The 22,911-nt window shown below is 47.3% G+C and overlaps 1 protein-coding gene across 32 annotated transcripts in view; it reads left to right on the plus strand.

Moving 5' to 3' along the window:
* The window catches only part of Tcf7l2 (transcription factor 7 like 2), a 190,792-nt gene that overhangs the window by 1,546 nt on the left and 166,335 nt on the right, over positions 1-22,911 (plus strand). For 17 of the 32 annotated variants that reach the window (XM_021187795.2, XM_021187787.1, XM_021187615.1 and 14 more), the window contains exon 4: positions 11,463-11,531. The exons of the other annotated variants lie outside the window; for them this stretch is intronic. In XM_021187795.2, coding sequence (XP_021043454.1) covers positions 11,463-11,531 — 69 coding nt within the window. The remainder of the gene's footprint in view (positions 1-11,462; positions 11,532-22,911) is intronic. 32 annotated transcript variants of the gene reach the window in all.

Raw genomic sequence — 22,911 nt, forward strand, 5'->3', positions numbered from 1 at the left:
CTTTTTCTCTGCCTTTTGTGGACTGGGTTTGTTTGCGCTTCGCCATGTTCTGGCTTTTCTTGTGCTTGCCTCACGATTCGGGGAGCCTTTTTTTTTTTCTTCTTTAGGCAGGGCTCTGTTGGGGTGCCAATCTGAACTTTTAATTTTTCTTTCTCTTTTCTTTTTTCTTTTCTTTTTTTTTTTTTTTGAAGCTCTGATTTCCCCCTCCCCCCTCTTGCTGGTGGTGTTTGTTTCTTGTCCCTGGGAAGAGGACTGTGTGGCTCTTTCTTCTCCCTCTCTTCCTTCCCTCTTCTGCGCGTCTTGGGCTTTCCCCAGTTTAACCCCTTGTCTGCTGGCTGGGAGGCCCGGCTGGGCCGCGCGGGTTCCCGGTGCCTTTGGCTCCAGAAGCCGTGGTGCTGAGCGCGCAGTCTTCGGCCCTGCGGAAGCGCCCGGCTCTGGCCCCAGCCAGTCATTTTAGCTTTCTAGTGGCGATCTCAGGCTCGAGGGCCTCTTGGCCCCTTCTTCCAAGGGAAGGTCACACTTGCCAGGCTTGGTCCCCTTGCAGGCCCCGGGGGCCCTGGGCGTGCTTTTTCTCTGCACACCGGGCAGGGCTTGGGTGCCCCCACGCTGCTAGCTGCGAGCCGTGCGTGGTGGGGAGGACCGTGTGGCCGGGCTTCTGGATTTGTGTGTAGTCAGGATGGCCTGTTGAGTGGACTTTTGGGTCAAGGGAAATTTGGTGCTTTCGGATGGGGTGTGGAGGCCTTCTTTTCCCTGACCAGCTCACTGTGGGCCCCTGGGGCGGAGGCAGAGGCTAGGGTGAGCGCTTTCAAGGAGGTGTAGGAGGTTTGGGGATGCCTCCCTTTCTGGGGATCGGCCACCCAACTTTGGGGAGCCCAGGGCAGCGCGGGGTGCCAGGCTCCCCGGGCGCTCCCTGCGGCGTACCTCCGGCACTCACCGTAGACATTTGTTCCTGCTCGTCCCCTCCCCCGGGGCCTCTGCCCTCTTCCCTCACACTGTCCCCTGCCTCCTCCCTTTCTCCCTAAAAAGCCTGGATTGCGAAGCTCTAGACACACAAGGCGCGTTAGTACCCGTTAGTACCCGGCTTCCCTGGGTTGTCACTTTGCACCTCTGGCCGCAGTCCCTACCTCGTGTTTACATACACTCGTTTTGTTTTTCTTTTTTCGCTTATTCAAGGTGGCAATCTGAAATAATATGCTCACTACTGAGCAGTGCTGGGCTTGGATCAGTCAGATCTACAAGTGTTTTTAAGCATTAAAATATTAACTATCAGGTTTGACTTGTTCCCCCCCCCCCCGCTCTGGTAGAATAGCAAAAGCACGCTAGACTGGTATTTTTCTTTCTTTCTTTCTTTTTTTAATGTCTAGGAAGGAAACAATCACACCCCCTCCCCAGCGCCCGTGCCTTCCGTGGAAGCCGGGACAGAGGTACAGTCCGACCTCGTCCAGTAGGGCCCGCGCTTTCCGGAGGCTGCTAGCAGCCTCCGAAGCAGCGCCTGGTGTTTTTCTTGGTAGCTGGTGGGATCTTAACGAATCGGCCGCGTTAGCAAACTGGACCCAGCAACATTCCAAAGTAATCCTGGGAGTCTCCTTTTCCCCTCCGCCCCTTCCTTCTAGAACGCAGACCTCCTTCGCCTTATTTTAAAATCCACTTAGCCACCCGAAAGGCCACCTGAATATTGAGCTTTGATGGCAGGCTTGTTGGCTTTCTTGACCCTTTTCAAACTGCATGTCCGTGACCGCTGGCGATCTTGCCACACCACAACTCCAAACTCACACAGTTATGTTGTGCTGTAATTAGGAAACAGGGAAATTGTTAAAGGCAAATAAATGATTTCCCGGTGAGACAAGGAAGGTTCCCAACCTAAGGCCCCTTTGTGGGCTTTGTAGAAAGAGACAGCGTCTAGTTATTTTAATTGTGGACGTAGCGGGTGGCCCTGTGCTGTGACATCAGATTGACTCTGAGAAAGCATTTCTGAAACCCAGTAGGCTGTTATGTTGGTATTTGCGTGTCAAACATCAGCAGACATCTTTGTGCACGCTGCTTCGTCTTACTCTTTTCTTTCCCTTACCTGGTTAAGCTGTGTGCTCCGAAATTGAGGTTATTTGTTTAGGCTGCTGAGGGAAAGGCTTGGCAAGGAGCTGAGAGGCGGGTGTCTGTCCCTCTAGAAGCCTTCTGACGCTAGGGCCAGCTTGCAATTCCAGCCCGGGGTGGAACCTACAGGCAAGCCAGCGGTCCCAGGTCTGAAATTCTCAGGGCTTCATAGGGTCTGGTTTTGACTGTGAGTTGTAAAGACAAATTAGGGGTAAGCTCATTCATTCTCTTCCGTTCCTGGTGCTTTTAGCCGCTTTCTGTGACTTATGAACAGGACTGGCTAAGACTCTTCGAAATCCTGGTTTCTGCTTTTCTGCTTAAGAATGTAAAGAATTAAGAAGTATCATGAAATCGGCTTTTGATGAATAATACATCATCTCTAGAACAATCTTTTAATTGCTGAAGAAGCTGTAAAAGCTTGATAGTAATGATTTTTACTTTAGAAGGACATAGATTTCCTCAGAACATTAATTTATAATCTTTGATACATTAATAGAAATGGCTTATGAAGAGGATACTTTCAGATAGAAAAATACATTAAGGAGAAGAAGTCTAGTCAAGCGGATGGGAAGGGTTGGAAGTGCCAATATTAGGGCTTTGCTCACGTTTGTGTTCCAGAGTACAGAAGTTGACAGGAGGGGTAGTTTTACTTTTATTATTTTTTTTTTCCCCTTCTAGCATGCAAGAAGGACACAGGGCTGCAGCGGTAGGCACTGCGATGTGATGCGCGTGAGAGAGTTCGTTTTAAGGGTGCTCTCTACAGCTTCATCCACCCAAGGTTGTTTGCTTTTGGATGGCGCTGCTTGCTACCTAGGTTGAGCAGATAAGTGAGCAGCATCTTGAATTCATTTCTGAACTTGGAATGGAGCAGGAAACCAAGAGGGAGCCTATTCATCGAGGAGGTTTTATTTAGCCTGGCAACTTCTTTTTTTTTTTTTTTTGGTTTGGGGGGGGGGGGGGGGAGGATGTTTTCGCCTCACTCAAACAACATAATCCTTCCTGACACAAAAGATTGAGACCCTGGTGTGTGAAGGGTTAATGTTGGACCTTCCCTGTTGTCTTCCCACCCCCTACCTTCACCCCTGATTGTTTTGACAACACTTCAAAGTGTGACATTCCAAGCCCCTCCATAACAATGTAATATTACAGTCATTACACAGGTCATTACATTTTAAATAGAGAACAATAAAATGCTTATCGCCTTGAAGAAGAACAGGTGCTCCCAGCCTTCCTTAGTATTTATGCTAATTGTTTTCCTCTCCTTCAGAAATATTTATGGCAGACATGTTTAGATTTTAATCTCTGCACCAAGCCTTCTGTGCTAATCTTCATAAGTTAGGGTTTAATGTCTGGCCTCAGCCTTCAGCCAGTAAGTCATATTTTAATGATTATAAATTTAATATACTAGTGTCTTGCTGTTTGTGGATGTTATGGCTTCCTGAGGCCCTAGAAACAAATGTAGCATTTGGGAGTCTAAAAGGGCTCATCTAGGAAAATCGGTCTGGGGGACTTTGCTCCTGCTTTGGGGACGCCAGCTTTGACAGTTGTGCTCTACCTTAGATGTCTAAAAGATTTTGAGAACAACCATGTTGGTTCTTGTTTGGGGTTTTCCACCCCAGTTTTCCTTTTTCTGAGAGGGCTTGCCTTTGGAGTTGCTGCTGGCCGTTGGCTACCTTTCTGTTCCTTAGCAAGCTGTGGAAAAGTTACAGGAAGGTTTCCGGAGTAACCCCAAGAATTCTGCTCTCTGTTAGTGGCAAAGGAGGGCTGCAATTCTACAGGACATTAAACAGGGGAGTGGGGGTTACTCTAGAGAAAGTGCTAGAGGACTGATACTCAATGCTTATACCAGAAGCTGTGCTTTTCAAGATTAGGGTAGAAGTCTTTTTAAGCTCTGAGCACTGAGCACCTTCTCAGGTCCCACAAGGTGTTCAGGTACACATAGAAAGTGCTCAGGCCTCCCTCACACAGGCACAGTGGGCCAAGGAGAGGGCTTCTGAAGATCTTGTCGGATGTTACTCAACAGGGACTCCCGAATCACGCTAAAATGCACTGCAGAGAAAGGACAGCTGCAAATTTTTGTGTGGATGCGTGTTTAGGACCGTGACTAAAAACTCCCGAGGACCTTTCCCCCAGCTGTCTGGGAGTTATGTGGAAGTTGGTTTATTGGCAGTTAAGTATGGGACAACCTGAATTTAGCAGATGCTTTCTCCTGCACAGGAAGTAGATGACATTGTATTGGGGGCAGGGAGGAGACTAGACAGGAGTGATTTACTCCCTTAAAAAAATAATCGCAGACTTGCCAAGTAAGTAAGCTTTCAAGGAGGTGGCTGTCAGCCTTTTAGTCTTGGTGGGAGGAGAATTTGGTGATATTTTTGACCACATTTATAACATCGCCGACACATTTCAACATTTTTGCAAAGGAGGACTGACCAAGATTCTCCACAGTTTTGTTTTGGAGTGTGTGTGTGTGTGTGTGTGTGTGTGTGTAAGTTTATTAAGGAAGTAGATATTGGCAACCATGTAAGTAAATCTTCAACTCAGATTTATAATTCAGCATGTTTGTGAAGGAAATGGTTAATTTTACAACCAAAGACAAACTTGCACCTCAACAGGCCTGCTGGGAAAAAAAAAAAAAAAAAAAAAGTGCCCCAGTCCTTTGCTGGCAAGCTCCCGGAGTAATAAATCCACGGGCTTTATTTGCAGCCCAAAACACTTATGAATGTTAAGATATTTGACGCCACGTTACCCTTATGATATTCAAGGTCCGCAGACATTGGCAGTGGCTCAGATTTCTCTCACTAATTATAAGCAATGCGATGGGGGGGGTGCGTCGCAAAAGCTGCCCCCCCCCAATCCTCTACCCCACACCTCTGCAGTCCCAGTTGACTGAGACAGGCATCCCCTTCTCTTGGCAGCGGACCTGCTCATTCCTCTAGGCTATTGTTACACACATTTATAAAGAGAACTCTGAGGGATGGGGATTCAGGGGGCTCCACTCTAATGCCCCTTTCAAAAGCAAAACTGCTTGGGGTGTTTGCATCTTTCTCCTTTTCTTCTGGTTCCTCCCAGCCCCCGCCTTTCCTAATCCCCCCTCTCTTTTCCTTGAGACCACTTTGCCTATATTGTGCATATTTCCCACAATACTTAAAGAAACCTGATATGGGAGAATGTACTTTAAAAGATGCTCCACTGAGCTAGAGGAAGAACCTTCCACAGTGCTGTAGTTAGTGTGGAGGCTTAAGGAGAGGTGAGGCACAGGGAAGGAAGAGAATTTAATGGACAAGCAGCAAAGCAAAACAAAAACCAGGCTCATGGTGAGGTAACTGCATTGAGGCCAGAGGTGGGGGGGGGGCACACAATGACCTGTGGCAGTTGTATCTAGCCAGAGGTACGGAAGAAATGTTTGAAAGTATTAGAGGAGGTCCCTTCCACCAGGAATGACTTATCAGGAAGGACAGGAGGACGGACAGGAGGACGGCAAGAGGGGCCCTTAAACCTGTCCGGCTTTGCTCTGGAGCTAGAGACTACTGTAGCCCTGACTTTACGCACGGTGTTCTCTATCTGGTTACCAATGTTTCCTATCAGCTTCTCACCAAGCACCTAGAGGTTTGGAGTCTGGCCGGAGCATGATCTGAGGTCCAGACCCAGCTGTGTGAGAGAGAGGTTTTAACTTAGTTTGAAAGATTGGTTTGTTTTGGTTAACATTTGGCAAAGTGGGCCACATTGGGCTGTTGGTGCTGCTTCTGTCCCCCCCCCCCCGCCGTGTGTGTGTGTGTGTGTGTGTGTGTGTGTGTGTGTGTGTTGGGGTGAGAAGTGAGTGGACTGTTGAGAGACACAAGGCAAGCCATGGCTCTACCATTTCTAGGCAAATACTTTTCCTCCAATCCAACCCAAACTTAAAGACTCTGGCTGAAAGGTTTTATTTTCTAATCAATGGAATGCAGAAACTTACTAGCCCTTAGGGATATGTGAATCCCTTAACAGCTCATTACAAAGACTGGGCTGTGGGATCTTTGAAGGGGTTATCAGGCACCGTGTTCTTCACTTTTCCCAGGACACGTTTTTCTTCCTTAGGCACATCTGATTTTGTGTGGGTAATTCAGCCTGTTAGATGAAGTGGCCCTAGACAGTTCAGGCTGCAGTGTATGTGTGTGTGTGGGGGGGGGCTGGGGAGGAACACAGCTATTAGTAATAAATATCAGCTCTGAAGGAGTTAACAGTGGCCTGCCAAAGTTTGGCATCATGAAAATAAATGCGAAGCCTGCTAGGCATTAGCAGGGCCCGGCACATTTACAGAGCTTAATTAGTACGAACTGTAATTGTTCATGGTCTGCCAGAAGAAGTAATAGTCAGGAAAGCGGAGTCCCTCTCTTGCAGTCTCCAGTTTAAAACCGATAAATCACTTGCATATTTGTGTAGTGATTCAAATGGAGCTCAGACCTCTCCCATCCCAACATGTGGTAAATTGTAAAGTCAATGAATTGCAGATGTAGGCTACAGTGAGATCCTCTAAGAAAATGCACAATGAATGGGAAAGAGTGATGCTATAAATATTTACTGAAAAGATAGCTAGGTTCCCCCCCCCCCCCGTGCTGGGCCAATTATGATGCACTAAATATATTAGTAAAAATGCTGGAAAAATTGCAGGGAGGATCCGTGTGCGTCTTGGGGGTGGGTTTGTTTGTTTTTAGGAAGTGAAATAAGAGGCACTGTGTTATTGTCACATCAGTCTTATGGAGGAATCGCTATGGCATACATACCCAGGGAAAGACACGTGAAGTTCACATTAATGCAAATGAATTCGTTATGAGTTGTAACTCTGGGACTGCTAAGTGGAGTAATGACTGCGCATCGTTCCGAGGGTGTTCTGTAGCAAGTGTTAATGAAAACTGCTGCGTTAAGAACATGCCTCAGCACTTCAGCCCACGTGGCCCCCGTGTGCTAGAAATGGGCTTTAGCTTCACTCCCAGACGAAGAACTTTAATTATGTTTTGATGTTTAAAGAACACCAGCTCGTCTCCTCCTCAAAAACCAACCCAGAGAAAGCTACAGCCATCGGCAGCGAGCTCAACCTCAGCCTCTCTCTGTCAGGGATTGTAGCTCAAGCAGGGAAAAAAAATAAAATAAAATAAAATAAAATAAAATAAAATGAAGGGGGCATCCCCCAGTAGAGATGCAGAGAAAACTTTCTTGAAGCCATTCTCCCGACCCCTCCCCTTTCTTCTTTTTAGAGGATTCTGGTCTCAGGCAAAGTTGCAAGTCAATACTTTTTCCCCCCAATGTGAGTAGGTGGATGTGCGTGGAAGCTGTAAAAGCTAACGATCCAGCTCTGACTCATAGCTCATGGTTTCAGGTTGACGAAAAGGAAAAGAAGAAGAGAAAGAAATTAATGAGGGTGAATAGACATTAGATGGAACGGTGAGACACTGAGCGGTGCTGCTCTCCAGTCTGGGGGCATCCCTTGTGTGGCATGTGCTTTTCTGGTGGAATATGAAGAAGCCAAGAGGCGATGGCTTTGTTAGGCAGTGGTTTTAGGAACGCTGCAAAGACTCTCTGGATCTTCACAGGGATTGTAAACCCAGGATTCTACCAAGTGTCCCGGTTTGGACCTCCTCCTGAAGTTGGTGGCTTACCTGGCACTTCTTCAGCAGGCAGTATCAGTATGGTGGAAGTAACCCCAAATCCTGGGCAAGGGTCTGTTTCCCACTGAATGAAAAAGGCTGTCCATATGGGATTGGGGCTGTGATAGGGTAGGGTGCATTTGTGTGGCATGGAAATGATCTGTTTTTGCAGCCTCAGTTACCCTAAAGGAATGAGGACATAAGACAGCGTCTCAGATATACTTGGAGGGAAAAAACCATTCAGTTGTAGTGATGTGGAAATTAGATTTGAAGTAAGAGCATAGAAGGAAATCAGGCCAAGACCCAAGAGAAGTCAAGCCACTTAGGAAATGGATCTGATATATGTATATGAGTGTGTGTGCATGTGTGTGTGTGTGTGTGTGTGTGTGTGTGTGCGCACGCTCACATGTGTGCAATCAGACAGATATGAGAAAGCCAGGTGATTCATAAGACTGAAAAAATAAGTACAGGCTCCACCTCATTCCTTTAGTGAAGTGAACTGGCATAGTGGCTGCTCTTCTTCCCATTTGGGAGTCTGTTGTTTTGTTTGTGGCTTGGCGCATGAGAGCCCTGTGGTTGACAAAGGCTGTTTCCCCTTCTGTCCGTCGGTATCTCTGATTTTCAGGATCTGCAGCATCAAATTTAGAGTCAGTGGCCATGATAAAGGCAGAGGAGAGGGGACAGGGTAATAAGGGAAGCTCTTAGTCAGAGTGCTGCAAGCCTACGCCTAAGACTGCGGAGTCTTCCTGACTCTTCCGCACAAGTGGGGACCTGGGTGCTTCCTTAGCGAGGGAAGGTGTCATTTTGTGGGGTTCCCTTGGAGGAAAGAAATGAACAGAGGACCCCCGGAATCTGTTGGCTCCCTGGACTCTCCAAGGGGAGAGGCCATTGTCCCAGACATAAGGTCCACCCACCTAGAGAAGTCACAGTGATGTGATGAGGAGGTGACTTGGAGCCTTCCAGGTGACCTGTGCAGACATGGTAAACATAGAGCACCAGCTTTTTAATTTCAGAAATAAATAAGCCATTTTGTCCTGGGCTCTTGTCTCTACACACCCTTTCAAAACACGGGCCTAAGCATGCTTTGTTTTCTCTGTCCTCTTAGTAGGCGTGGGAGGCAGAGGCAGGCTAACAAGAGACTAGTACGATTTGGAGTGCCAAGTTTGTATTGAGCATCTGTATTTTATCCTTAAGAAGCTGGACAGTAAACAAGAGGACGTCTTCACGTTTTATAGGGAAGGCAAAAAGCTGTTAAAGTGCGTGTTTCAGAAAAGGGTTTTAGAGAAAAGAGGAGTTAGAAACCCCAAAGAGAAACAAGAGCAGTTGGGTATTTCTGTTGCTGGAGGTACTGCAGGCTCCAAAGTCTCCGTAGCACAGTGGTTGGTTGCTGGGAGAGATCTTATTTAGATTCTGAGGGAGCCTTCTGCACAGGCTGGGGCTGTGAGTGGGTAAGAGGATTTCTGTGTTGCTGGATACCCTGAGGAAGTTACATTGTTTGGAGGTTTTAAAATGGGGTGAGGGTGTATGTATGCCTACATGGGTCTCTCTGTGCAGGCATGTATAACTGGAGGTAAACTGACTTGGTCCTTGATGCAGGTCTCCCTCCTAGTGTCTTTAGAAACTTCTGTCTATGCATGCATATATGTACAGCTTTACTATCTTAATTGCAGCATTCACTGCAGGCTCATTGGTGCTGTATGGGAAGGCGATGAATGCAAGCATTAAAAACAGAGCTGGACAAGTGAAAATTGCATTTGGCATAGCCACAGTTTCATTAATTTATTCATAAGACGATGACTAAAATGAAATTATTTTCCACGGCATATCCGCAGTTATCAGGTGTCCATTCAATTTTAATTGACAATATAAGATTCCTGTGGTTACCCTGAGTACAGATTGCCTGGGGCTCTGCAGGGTTTGTGGGAAGAGAGGCTTGGACAAGTTTCCATTAAGCTCTGAATTGGGCAATTGGAAAAGAAGAGAATAAAACTGTTGAAAGGAAGGACCAAGTTGTTACTGTGGCCTGCTCTGCTGAGGAGAGAGAACCTCCTCTCAGACAAGAGCTGTTTTTTTTCGCCAGGAATTCCAAACTCGCAAAGAGACCTGTCCACCACACAAAAGTTGTTTTAACATGATGGAAAATTGTCACAGTAGTGAGTGAAATCCTGACTGGGGTGGGTGGGTGAGTGGGGGGTGGGGGTGGGGACAAAGGGTTCAGACACATCTTTCTTTTTCAGCCAATCACTTTGGCTTCTTGGATGTGTGGGGGCCTATTGCATGGAGACAGTATCAGTTTACTTTGTCCATATTAACTTGAACAAGGGGAGTCTCTGCTTTGACATGTATAGAGATTATTATTATTTTTGCCCATTTTAGTTTGTCTTCTTTTAATTTTGGTGAACATGTTTTGCTACATAAAACATACATTGTTTTTTTATTTGGGGGGGGGGGGAACTGTTGTGATCCTTTTCAAGTTCATTGTGTCCAAAAAAATGGGTGTGGGTTTTGGACTGTGCTGTTACAGTGTTACATTCTAGTTCAGACTTTATGGGAATCATTTCCCTTTTCAAAAGAGGAGCCAGATCCTATTGAATGACTTTCTTTCCAGGGAACAAGATGACATTAATTGAGTTTAAAACTCTCCTGCAATCCCAAAGGCTCTTGAAACTCAGAAGGGCTCTGGTAACTTAATTCTGAAGCACTAGTGGTTATAGTTTGTGCTGATGGAGATGATAAGGTAGATGTTCATCCAAGTGTTTGGAGAAGGTACCCCTGAATTGCCTGCTGCTGGGGTAGTGTAGGAAGGGATATCTCTTGGTCATCTGCTGAGACCCTGCACCTCCCCCCCCCCCTTGTCATTTATAAAATGTCTCAATGGATGGAGCTTGTATTCCCTAAGGTTAACTTGTATCATTTGGGAGGAGGGGGATTTGAGGAGGAGTCTTGGTAATTGTGTGGGAGTCGTTCACAGCGGAGGTGCGTGTGGCTGCAGAGGGGAAGACCCAGGTGAAAACCTTGGCCCCAGAAGTAAGCAGAGAGTTACTGAGAGGCGTCCTTCACTACCTACCTTGGGCTGTTGAACAATGCTTGGCTCTCTCTGTGGGGGAAGTGTAGATTACTAGAGTGTAGGTTGTGGAGATGTCTTAGGATCTGACAGCTTAGTCATGGTGAAAGAATGCATAAGGTACTGGGTGGCCCCTGAATTCCATGGACACATTTGTTTTCCCAGAAATAGATTTGTGTCTGAGAGCCAGCATTCAGTTGTTAGAGATGGAGGGGGCGGGGCTTGTACTTGATCGCTGCTAGTGGCTTCTCACAGCCTTCTCTGCCTTCACTCTTGCCTATGTGTCGCCTACTGTCGACTTTTGCAACACCCTGTTAAGTTTCTCCAGCCTCTGCTCAGCACCCAATGGCTTCCTTTGCGTCTTTATGGGCTTCAGTCTCTGCTTTCCTTGTCACTGATTCTTGTTCCTGCCCCTCCGCCTCCCCTTCGCTTACTGAATGGGTGTTAAAACAAAACAAAACAAACAACCAAAACAAAACAAAATAAAACAAAACCCCAAACCCAAAGCAACAGTTTAGATTTGTGTGATCATCTTATCTGTGATAATGAAGGTCCACAGGTCTTGAGTGAATGCCGAGGCTACACTTCAGTCTAGGGAGGTTTGTCTGCTAGTCATGAAGTGCTTAAGATGCTTTCTTGTAGTTTGTGACATGAGCAGAACGCTTTGATTTGGTTTTTTCCTACAGCTCCATTTTCAATCCGGCAGCACTCATTACTCTGCGTACAAAACGATTGAACACCAGATTGCAATTCAGGTAGGAGGCCAAGAGATTCTGAAGCTTGAATCACCAATGTGTAGGTCTCTTGTGTCTTTTTATTCTATGCCTCCCCCTACCCAGTTGATGTTGATGATGATGATGGTGATGACAATGATAGTAATGATGATGGTGATGACAATGATAGTAATGATAATGGTGATGATGCTAATGATGATGCTAATGATGAGGGTGATGATATTAATGATGATGGTGATGGCAATGGTGATGATGGTGGTATTGATGATAATGATGGTGGTACCGTCATTGTAGAGATGTGACAGCAGCGATGGTGGTGGTTTGAATTATTGAGGGAGGGTGGGAAGTGAAGAAGAACAGAAGAAATGTTCCTAAAATGATTTAGAGATATGAAAAGAGAGATGAATCTGTGTTGCTTAAGACTATCTCAATCAGGCGTCATGGGTGCGCAGACCCCAGGTTGGTTATGGTTACTGTCTTTTGCTAAAGGAAGGACCTTGAGTTGGTAGTGACAGGGGTTGATGGAATGTGAAAGGAAAGGGCAAGAGAGGGAGCTGGGCAGGTGAGAGCCAGGGAGAGCTGCTTCCCATGGATCAGCATCATGGTGAGTGGTGAGCAGTGAGCAGTGCTAAGAACACCACTCCTGACCGGATCACCCAGAAATGTTGGTTTCTCTTGGGCCTCTTGACATTGGACACTGGAAGCCTTGGCGGGGAAGGCGGCAGATCCCAGCTTCTGATGAGTGTCCTGTTTCCTGTGCACGTGATGCTTTCATTCTTCTAAATCCAAAGGCTAAACAAATCACAGACTAATATAGATGTGGGCTGAACAGAAGTCAGCGGAGAGCAGCGGAGAGACTAACTCACTCTAGTCTGCTGGCCTGGCTTTGCCACGAGGGTGTGTCTCGTGGTGTCCCCCACATTTGACTGTTCTGTGTTAACCCCTGGCAAGGAGGCTTCTGAGAACCTTGGCTGTGGTGTGGAGGGCTGTGGTCTGCCCTCGGCTCCTCTAAGTTGCTCTCGGCTTGGTCTTTTTGGGAAGCCTTTGCAGGCTACTTGTGTTAGTGTGTTTGTGCATGCCTATGTGCAGGGGAGTGTGGGCACACGTGCATCTGCACATATGTGCAAGTAGACATGAATAAGTAGCATGTATGTACACGTGTGTTTAGGGTACACACAAATACATGTGTGTAGATGGGAGTGTGTGCACATGTGTGGTCTTCTGCTTCCCGCCTACCATATTGTATCTTCTTAGCTTTGCCATTCCAGATCGGCCATTGAAATGGCCGTCTGCCCCAGGTGAGCGGGATTACCCCTCCAGCGAGCAGCACGAGTCAACAGGCCTTTCAAAAATCTGGTTGGTTCTAGTCATTTTGATTTTGTTTCAAGTCTATAGTAACTGGGCTTAAAACTATTTATGTTAGCGCTGTGCTTGGGTTAGGGCATGGGTTTCTGTGTGCACACATCTGGCTTTTACCCCTTCGTGCTCAGATATTTTCAAAACTGGTGTGTGTGTGTGTGTGTGTGTGTGTGTGTGTGTAGAGCATGAAGCTCCAGTTCTTTCTGGCATACTTCCTGTTGGAGGCCGTTTCCTTTTAAGGCTCACTAAGTCTTGTTTTTAGAAAACAGTTTAGACTTAAAGCTTGGTTAGAGAGCGAGTCCAAACCCCAACTCTGGATGAATGCGCTGATAATCACAGTGTCCCCGGGCCTAGGCGGCTGACTCCAGCACAGGAGGGCTGGGAAATCTTGTTGCCTGGGGTGTGGGAATTGTTGAGGCTGAATAGGACAGTGATCCTTATCTTGGTGTGGAAGGGCTGGCTGGGGCCATGTCACTGGGAGACCAGCCCAAGACCAGCCCAGCTGTTGAATCTTTACACCCGGCGCTGAAGTGCCCCTTGTTTGGAGACGCAGTTCGTCTTTCTCCAAACCACCTGGCACGATGCGGGCCATGTGAAGCCCTTTCTCAGGAGGAAGATGGAGTAAATTACAGAGCTTATTGTTTGTAGGACTGAAACCACCCCTGTTCCTCCATGAACAGGTAGTATTGTTCTTCTCTGCTTCTATTTGCTAAGGCCTGATGCCCATGTGGGCAAACAGAGGGACATTTTATTGGAGCACCAGCAGTACGCTTTCAAAAGTGTCCATTCTCCCTCAGTGTCTGCTGGACCAGCACAAGGCCAAGCCAAATGGCAGCTAGCTGTAGTTTTAGTGTGATCATCAAAGGATAAATGGCCAAAAGCAAAACAAAAGAAGCAGAGGGAAGAAGAAAAGGCAGCTCAGACAGAATAAGATTGTTCTTAGAGTTCTCTGGACATTTCAGCCTGGGTGGGGTGAGGGGAGAGGCGGGGCAGCCCCTCCCGGTGCCCAGAAAACCGACCTGGCCTTCTCTGCCTTCTGCCACCCAAAGCTGAAAACCGGCATGGTGTTGGGGCGGCAGTTTCTTCCCTGGAAACTTAAGGCTGGACGAACCTTAATAAATACTGTATTTCAGCAGGAGCTGAGTTTGCTGCTTTCCTGAGCTCCGTCCTAAAATAACCTGGTAGTATGACACCGGGCATCACATGAGGTTTATTCTCCCCCCCCACCCCCATCTTAGCATTTGGCTAACTTCACCGTGGGTGTGAATGGCCTCGGAGCGACTCTATAGATACACCGTCCCTCCCCTAGTGCCAGTTGCAGAGATGGGACCCTTCCCACACTTTTGATCCTGTCTCTTAGCCCTCCTTGGTTCTGAAAAAGACAAGGACAGCAAGACTGGCTGAGAACACCGAATACCTGGGCTAAAAAATAAAGGGGCTCAAAATATATACCACGTGGTTATTATTAGTAATGATAATAAGTTATTTAAATGTGTTGCTTCGGGTATGTGTGTGTGTGTTGGTAATGGAACATAAGCCCTCCTGTATGCCAAGTGTGAGCCTGTTCCCCGAGCTGCACTCTAGACCACTGGCCTTTTGAAAGTGTCACTGAAGCACAGCACAGTCCACAGGTAGTAAGGAAGGGGATGGACTTACAGATGTGTGAGCATCCCAGAGGCCTCACATCAGTGCGCAGATGGGGCTTGTGTGTATTTTAAGCTTTTGAGGAGTCTGATTAACTTAGCATTACTTTGCTTTGAGAGCATCTTGAGATGAAGGGAAAAAGCATGACAGTGTTTCAATAAAACTTTATTTATAAATACAAACGCTGGCTGTATTTGGCCCCTGGGCTAGAGTTTACCAGCCTCTGATGAAATACTCTGAAATCTCCCTTGTTCCTCCCTCCTCCCGGTGTTGTGGCTTCTTCCTCCCCAGCCTGAAACTGAAATCCCAAGAGTGGATTCCTTTAGCCAGTTTTTGTTTGTCTGTCTTCCTTGGCTTCATGTGAATAGAATCATGCAGTATATATTCTCTGTGTTGTTGGCTCCTTGGTTGCTTCCAGCTTCACCCTGGTTAAAGTACAGGACTTTAGTGGGTTTTGTACATCTTTTGAAGGGTTGTTGTGTCTGCGTATTGTCTTACACTAGCAGATACACTTAGGGGTGCCGTATAGGCTGCTTTGTGCCCATTCTTTTATAGGTTGCTCACAGATTTTATAGATCTGCTCACGGATTGTTGAGTGTCATCTTTGTAATGTACATCTCAGCTGCTTGTTGTGTGGAGAGGAGGTGTTGTATGTGAGGAGGTAGCAATAAAGGCTCTACATGCGATCAAATGCTACCTGTAGTTCCTCCCATCTGTAGGGTTGGTCTCTCATGCAGGGGTTTGTCTTCCTTCCTAGCTCTTAGGAATTCCTCCACCATCTCTGTTAGAAGGTGAGGAAGACCCGTGCTGATTCACAAGGAGGGACCCTAACTGCAAAGCCACAGCCGCCTCCTGGGGATGGCCTGCAGGTGGTTGTGCACACAGTTAGGCATCCCTGCAGCCTCCCCGGAGGGACTTCTTCCCACATTCCTATCTGGGTCATTATCACAGCCTCTAAGAGTAGTTCTGTAATCAAGGCCGAGACCTACAGAGGCTGTTTGCCTGGATTCTCTGAAGAGCTACTTGAAAACCAATTAAGCTTTGTTTTAAGAGTATTTTGGCCAAAGGTTGATGTTTTAACGCGTAGTCAGATGTGATTTAGGGGAAAAAGCTCTACACGCAACAAAAACAAACTGTGTAGACCTTTTGTGGTTGTTTTTCTCTGGAGACGTGAAGTGGTTTCTGTGTGTGTGTGTGTGTGTGTGTGTGTGTGTACGCTCGTGCGTGTGGTCATGGACAACTAGGAGAGGATCCAGGAGAAATGGACCTTTTTATTTGTTTGCACAGCTGAGCGGTGGAGACTTTGCAATGACTTTTGCTTTGCTTTCCCTCTTATTCTTAAGCTTGCAAGGTCTCATGTGAGCTTCCCAAAGCTACACCTCGTCCTACACCTGTCTACAGGGGCTCAGTGGAGCCCTCGGGTCTTCCTTCCAGGACTTGGTTACCTTTTGGAGTCAAAGCAAGAAGGATGGAAAGCTTTCCCACTATCACTCTTTATCTTGGGTGTGAATGTGGTGTCTTGTCCCACAGGCGTGTGAGGTACCAGGGCTGGAACTCCTCATTCTGCCCGCAAGATGAAGTTGGCTAGAAATTAGTTCTGGAAGATTTGTTCAGAAGTGAAGAGTGTGGTGGAACGGGTGTGAGGGTTCCTGGTTTTCCTCTGGGCATTCTGAAGTTGGCCTCTGTTGTTCTTAAAATGTCCTCTTACTCATCCCCTTGAGTGGCCTTTCATTTCATATGGATGTGCCGAGTTGAGCTAAGTGGAAAGAGTTCCTAGAAATCAGTCTGTTTGAGCTACAAAATATTATTATTATTATTATTATTATTATTATTTAAAATGTTTATGCAGTGTGTCATGTAGCTCAGGTTGGCCTAAGTGTCCAGTGCTCCTGTTTCAATTTCCTGAGGGTGTGCACACCATGCCTGGCCTCCAGACTCAGTGTCTGGTGTTGGCACTTGCTTGGGTGTGACGGTGCACATTCACTCTCCACAGAGGGGTGGACAGGAGTCGGTGTGCCTGTGTGCAAGCGGGCTGGAGAGGCGTTCTCACTTGACGTACTGAAGCCCGTGGGCTGTAGCTCACTCCGTTAGGAGGTTCATTCACTGGAGAGGTATTTGTGAGTAAAACATACAAAAATCCCTTGCTCGGCGCTGCTTTCTGTACTGTTGCAGATACTGTTAAAATTTTCTGTTTCTTTTTACATTGACTCAATGTGCTTTGATATGTGTGTGTGTGTCTATGACCGTGTCCATGTCTATGCACGTGTGTATGTCTATGTCTGTCTCTGTGTGTGTCTATGTCTCTGTGTGTATCAATGTCTCTGTGTGCGTGTGTCTGTGTGTGCTCTGGGCATGGAACTTGGAACTCTGTCATGCTGGTGACAAATGCTTGATGACAAAAGCTGGTGACTTGCTGAGCCAGCCCCAGATACTAGTTTCTAAGCACCACACCTTGTTCTAACTCAGTGGTTCTCAACCTTCCTAACGCTGCGACCCTTTAGTTCAGTTCCTCATGTTGTGCAGACCCCCGGTCATAATATTATTCTTGTTGCCATAATTTTGTCACTGTTAGGAATCATAATGGATGTGTCCAGTTGGGCGAAGGGGAAAGAGTTCCCAGAAATCAGTCCATTTGGGCTACAAACTATTATTATTATTTTAAATTTTAAGACAGCGTGTTTTCCAATGGTCTTAGGCGACCCCTATGAAGGGGTCACTTGATTCTAGAAAGGTCAAGACCCACAGGTTGAGGACCACTGCACTAATGGCTAGACTTCCTGTTCAGTCCAAGAGTCGGTGTCTTCTGCGTCATTGTTATTTGTGCTTTAGTGGGACTCAGACCTGTGTCCCTGCCTGCAGTTCCATCTCTAATCAGATTTCAAGTTGAGAGGGCAGCTTTAGATTCTTCTGAAATCAATCCATTGATTATTTATTGGAAGTTCTGTTGTTTTCTGGTGCCCAGTGGAAACTGAGGGCTGCAGATATCCCCACGGGATATCATTTTCTTCTGTGGGTGAAAGCAGACTGCCCATCTATTTAAGTGAGCTTCTGCCAAGGCCTTTGCCTCTCTGGCTTCTGTGAAGAGGATATTTAGTTCTGAGAGGGTAGCTGGGACAGTATGGTGGTTGGCGTGGGGGTCCGAGGCAACAACAACAACAGTTAATAATAATAATAATAGCTTGTGCTTATTGAGTTCTGGTGCCCTGGGTCAAAGGTTAAGTGCTTTCTCTGGGTTATTCATTGACCTCTGACCAGTGCAGGGAGGGGGACCTGAGCGGCAGAGTTCCTGTTATTATCACCGCTACCCCATTTTGCCAATGAGGAAGTAAACACCTCATGTGTTATTTTTCCCAAGGTCAGTTAGGATTCAAACCCAGGCTAGTGTGGTTGGTGCACTGCTGGCATCGTCTCCTGCTAAGCTGGCTATTGAAAGTCATGTTCAAGGCTAAGGCTGTGGCTGAGAGGCAGAGTGTATACCTGAGGCCTTGAGCTGGATTCTCAGCACTGAAAAGGCTAAACAGAAGGCCTACCTGTTTTCAAAGCTCATGGCTACCACCCAGCTTCCTAGACTATACAGAGAGCCCATGGGGCCTCTGCTACATGCACATCCTGGGCGCTGTTCATTGGAGATTGCTGTTCCTAGTGTGTCCTGAATTTGAGCCACTATCTCCTGGGAACATCTCAGAGCTTAAGAACTGGGATCCTGTCCCAGGCTCATGTTCTGTAGGTCTGGGACGGGTGCCTGCGTTTGTAGTTTTACCATGTTATGAAGCCCTTTTCTGGGTCCAAGGCAGTGGTTCCCAACTCTGGCCTCACACCATAGGTACCTGGGAAGGGCTGAAAACAGGGCCCAGACAATGGCTTAGACACCCAGATTAGCATCCTTTGGGTGTCAGGTCTAGCATTGTTTTGATAATAGCTTCCAGGTGACTTCAGTGAGACATAGTTGAGGCACTCTGGCCTTGACATCCTGGAATTTACTGCAGCTCTTCCTCACTCAGGACAGAGCTGTGTATCGTGTTTAGTCTGTAGTGGTGGAGGACAGGTGCACCAAGCTGCCGCCCACTTTTCTTTTCCATGGGACGGAAGGCTAGTTTGTTTCTTTAAATTTGACTGTCCAACATGGAGAAAAGAAGCTGTCTGCATACAGAGTTCTGCAGGTGGCTAGGGATCTGTTTTCAGAGTGCTCTGCGGACAAGGAGCCCATGATGACCACTCTCTCCTAGGTTAGAACACGAGAGGACATGTGCTGTGGCTTCACAGGCAGGGGACGGCAGAGCCCTGGAGCAGAGGCGTGCAGGACAGCCTCTTGCTTCTCTTCTCACATTGGCAGGTCATGCTGAAGTCCAGGTTTGGATTCTGTTGGTCTGAAGCTGGAAACTAGCCAAAGCTCTTGGAGCAGAGCAAAGGAAGGGTCCTGTGGACAGCCCTGGAAAGTGAGCGACATAGAGAAGCAGACAGCTTTCACTTTTCCAGGGTTCTACACCTTGGTGGGAGCGGGGTAGGGTGAGAATTGAGGGGTGCAGTACAGCTGTAGTTTATGAATGTCTCGTCTGAATGTTAGATTATACATCTCATGTGTGTGCCTAGTTTCTATGGTGCTCAACAGAGGGCACTGGATTCTCTGAAACTGGTGTATGGATGGTTGTGAGCCACAAAGTGGGTGCTGGGAATCCAACCTAGGTCCTCTCCAAGAGCTCCAAGTGCTCTTCACTGCTGAACCCTTTCCCCAGCTCCTATACCTGTCGTTCAAACTCCAAGTTAGTGTCTTGACTTTAAGTCAACAGCAGTTGCCCTACACTGGCCAGATGATATTGTCTGGCTTCACTACGCTTCACTGCCCCATGGCTCTCCATTTGATTGCTCTGTCTGTGTCACGGCCCTGAACTTCTTCACTTGGCCTGCCCCATTGTGCCGCATCGAGAGACAGGCTTGTATGGGCCTTGAGAGGATGTCTCAGCGTGCAGGCACAGCTCTAGCTCCGCACCAGAAAGTGAAAACTCCTGTCAGCTGTCCGAGTGTCCCCACCATATGGGCCACACAATGAGTGCATAAGAGAGAAAGTTTATGTTTCGTTTTATGATATTTACACTTTTTAAATAAAGTCCTTGACAATTTCGGGCGCTGTTTAGCTGAGCGCCGAACTTTCTAAATGGGTTAGAGCTGGCATTTACAGCCTTATCAAGCCTGGCTCTTTATTTGTTTCTGGTGTTCTGTTGGGACAGCTGGTATCGAGTCCTAATCAAGCAGATAAATGACTGCTGTTTCTTTTTTTCCTCCTTGGCTGGCTTATCATGCTGGCAGCAGAGTTATCCCAGAGGGAGGGTCCTACCCAAACCATAACTTGGCAGTAAATTTAGTGCTTAATCAGATTGCAAAAGAAAGTTTCAAAGTAGCTGCATGCACCATGTAACTTATTATAGAAGGAAACATTAGAATCAAAGGTGTGTGGGCTCTTTGAAGCATCCTCACAAAAACCTTGGTTTTGAAGCATGTATTTAGGAAAGCATCCCTTCACCAGTTTCCATGCAGGCAGGGGGCCGGGCTGCAAACCTTCTTGCCTTTGCTATTGGATGGAAGCGGGGTGAGTGACAGGTAGGGTGGGGCTGCTTGGCGCAGAATCTGTCAGCCTCGGGACCGGTGGTATTTTGACCCAGGTGGTGGAGGAAACTATCTGTATTACCATCTCTGCAGAAGCATGACAACTAAAAGTACTCCCAGAAAGGACCTGGTGCTCCTCCGGGGGGGTCAGAGTCACCTCTGGCAGGGAATCTCTTCTAGTTTAAAGAGTGTGTCTGCCTACTGATGCGGTCATGGCCTCGCCCCCTCTGCCGTTGCATTTTAAAGGAACAGGAGACTAAGTGGGGACCGTGAGGGTGGGGTGTCATAGATAGTCTGGGGTTGAGCCTCAGGTGTGCCAAGCTTCCCTCTCCTGCTCTGTGAAGTGGGGTAATGGTGGCACCGGAGGTGGTTTCCTGGGGTGGTTGAGAGGCTGAATAGGGCACGGTTTGGCATGGGCTGGGCAGTGCATCGGTGCATAGGAGGGTACTTGCTGAATGCTGGCTGCCATTTTTGCCACAGATGCCCATGAGTCCCGAGTTTGCAGGGCTGGAGTACAGCTCCTCCTGACATGCAGTGTCTCGTCTTTGTTTGCTGTCAGACCCCCCCTCCCAACCCCCTCACCTCTCCCCCCACACCTTCCACCCCCACACCTTCCACATCCACCCATGATGGATTTGATAGCCTTGGGTATCTGCAGTGGGTAACACAGATCTATGAGTCCTGTTTGTTGCTGTTTACATTTGTCTTATGTCACATAAAGGCTCTGCCTCACCTCTGTGATATGCAGGGCCTTCCTAAGGGCTGGGGTTGGGTTTTGCTCCTATTCATATCCTTGTAGTTGGTTGGAGCTGTAGTAGGCGGACAGGAGGCGCGAGGGTTAAATACTTCATGGAATTTGTGAGAAGTTAACTCGGTAGTTAGAGTGCTTGCCTAGCATGCATGGACACTGGGCTCAATCCTAGCGCTGTACCAACCGCCTGTATAAACTGCCTGTAATCTCAGCCCTCAGAAGGCAGAGGTAGGTCATCCTTGGCTACCAAGTGAAATCAGGATCAGCCTGGGCTACATAAGTTCCTGCCACAGACAGACTGGCAAACCAGTAAATCAACCAAATGGACCAAACCATATCTAGCTGAGTGAAAAAGGAAACAACCTGAGTGAGATATATGTGGTAATGCATATCACACATGGGGTCACGCATATCACATATGGGGCAACACATATAACATATGAGGTAATGCACATAACATATGGGGTAGGTCAGTGTGTTTTGGAACTGCTAATGGAGTGTTATTTCAGATTTTTAAATAATAACCCCTTTAGAACTTGGAAAGCCAATAGCAATGTGTTTCTTGACTTCTACTGAATAATTTGAGTAGGGATATTCAACCCCTCTGTCTAGTGGATGGTCTCTCCTGAGTTTTCAAGCTGGATGTTTGATTTCAGCTGTCCTTAGTGCTAATGTGTGTCACCTTCATGGCTGTGGGTTCTGTGCCTTGAATGAGTACCGTGGCTAGGCTGTGTTGTGTTTGATTGGCTTTCAGAACCTGGGGGTTAGCTGGTCATTTAAAAACTCTCTTAACCTTTTCTCCTATGCCTTATGCCACACACAGGCTCTGCCTCACCTCCGTGCCATGCAGGGTCTTCCTTAGGGCTGGGATGGTGTTTTGCTCATATTTCTATCCTCTTGGTTGGTGCTGTAGTAGGCGGACCGGAGTTTCAAGGGTTAAGTACTTCACCGAGTATTAAGACGGTAAGTACTGATGTCCGTGCGGTCATACCACTTCTTAAGGCTTTGACAGCTGCCAGTCATTCGCTCAGAGGGCTTCACTACTGATGGGTGTGTAAGCCACATAACCCAGTCCTTTCCGCTCTTAGGCTCTGTGCCTCTCTGAGCTTTTGAGATTGAGATGGAGCCCTAGAATAAATAAATGACCCTGGTAGAAAGCTGGACAATTTCCAAGACTCGAAGATGGATGTCTGTGGTGGTTTTCCTTCCAAGGGGCACTGGGAGACTCTTCCCACTGCCCTGCAGGGAAGACAGCCCTGTCTCAGTAGTTTCTCAGTTGATCCAGTAAGCATTGCTGATGATTGAAATTGAAGAATCGCCAGGACAATTCATCTTGAGGAGCAGAGAGCATCGGGTGTGAGCCAGGCTGCGGGGAGCAGACATTGACATACGGGCCGTCATCAAACTAATTGTTGTTTGAATTACCTGTTATGATCCGATGACAAATCTGCCTTGCTCCTGTCACTGGAGCAGAAAATGTAGCTTGAATTGGCGTGATGTTAGCAAGTGTAAACTGGACTTCAACAAGATGGATAAACCCAATTATGGGGCAGACCTGTAGAGAGAAAATCCATTTAAATCTCGTAATGTTAAGCAGAGCTGTGTTTAATTCATTTGGACCAATTTGGGGATGATGTATGAGTGTTGGTGAACATTCGTCAAAGGGGTGACCGTGGGCAAAATGTGATGTGCTGGGCTGTGTCCACTCTTGTGAGGCAGCTGCGTGTTGGCCTACACTAATGGTGGGGAAACCCAGAATGACAAAAAGATGTACTCGGGACCTGGGGGAACGGTACTGTGTAAATGAACCAGTAAGGAAAATATCCAAAGCAGAAAGGGGATCTGCTTTTCCTGGATGCTACTGACAGTCCAAGTCACAGAGGACCGGGAGGTTCTGACGTGCTTCCAGCCGGATACCCTTACGGGCTCTTCTGACCTTGTGAGAAGAGACCTAGGAAAGTGTTCTTCCCAGAGAGCAATGGATGAGAGAGAGAGAGGAGAGAGGAGAGAGAGAGAGAGAGAGAGAGAGAGAGAGAGAGGAGAGAG

Source organism: Mus pahari, chromosome 1 (genome assembly GCF_900095145.1).
Source record: "Mus pahari chromosome 1, PAHARI_EIJ_v1.1, whole genome shotgun sequence".
Taxonomy (NCBI): Eukaryota; Metazoa; Chordata; class Mammalia; order Rodentia; family Muridae; genus Mus; species Mus pahari.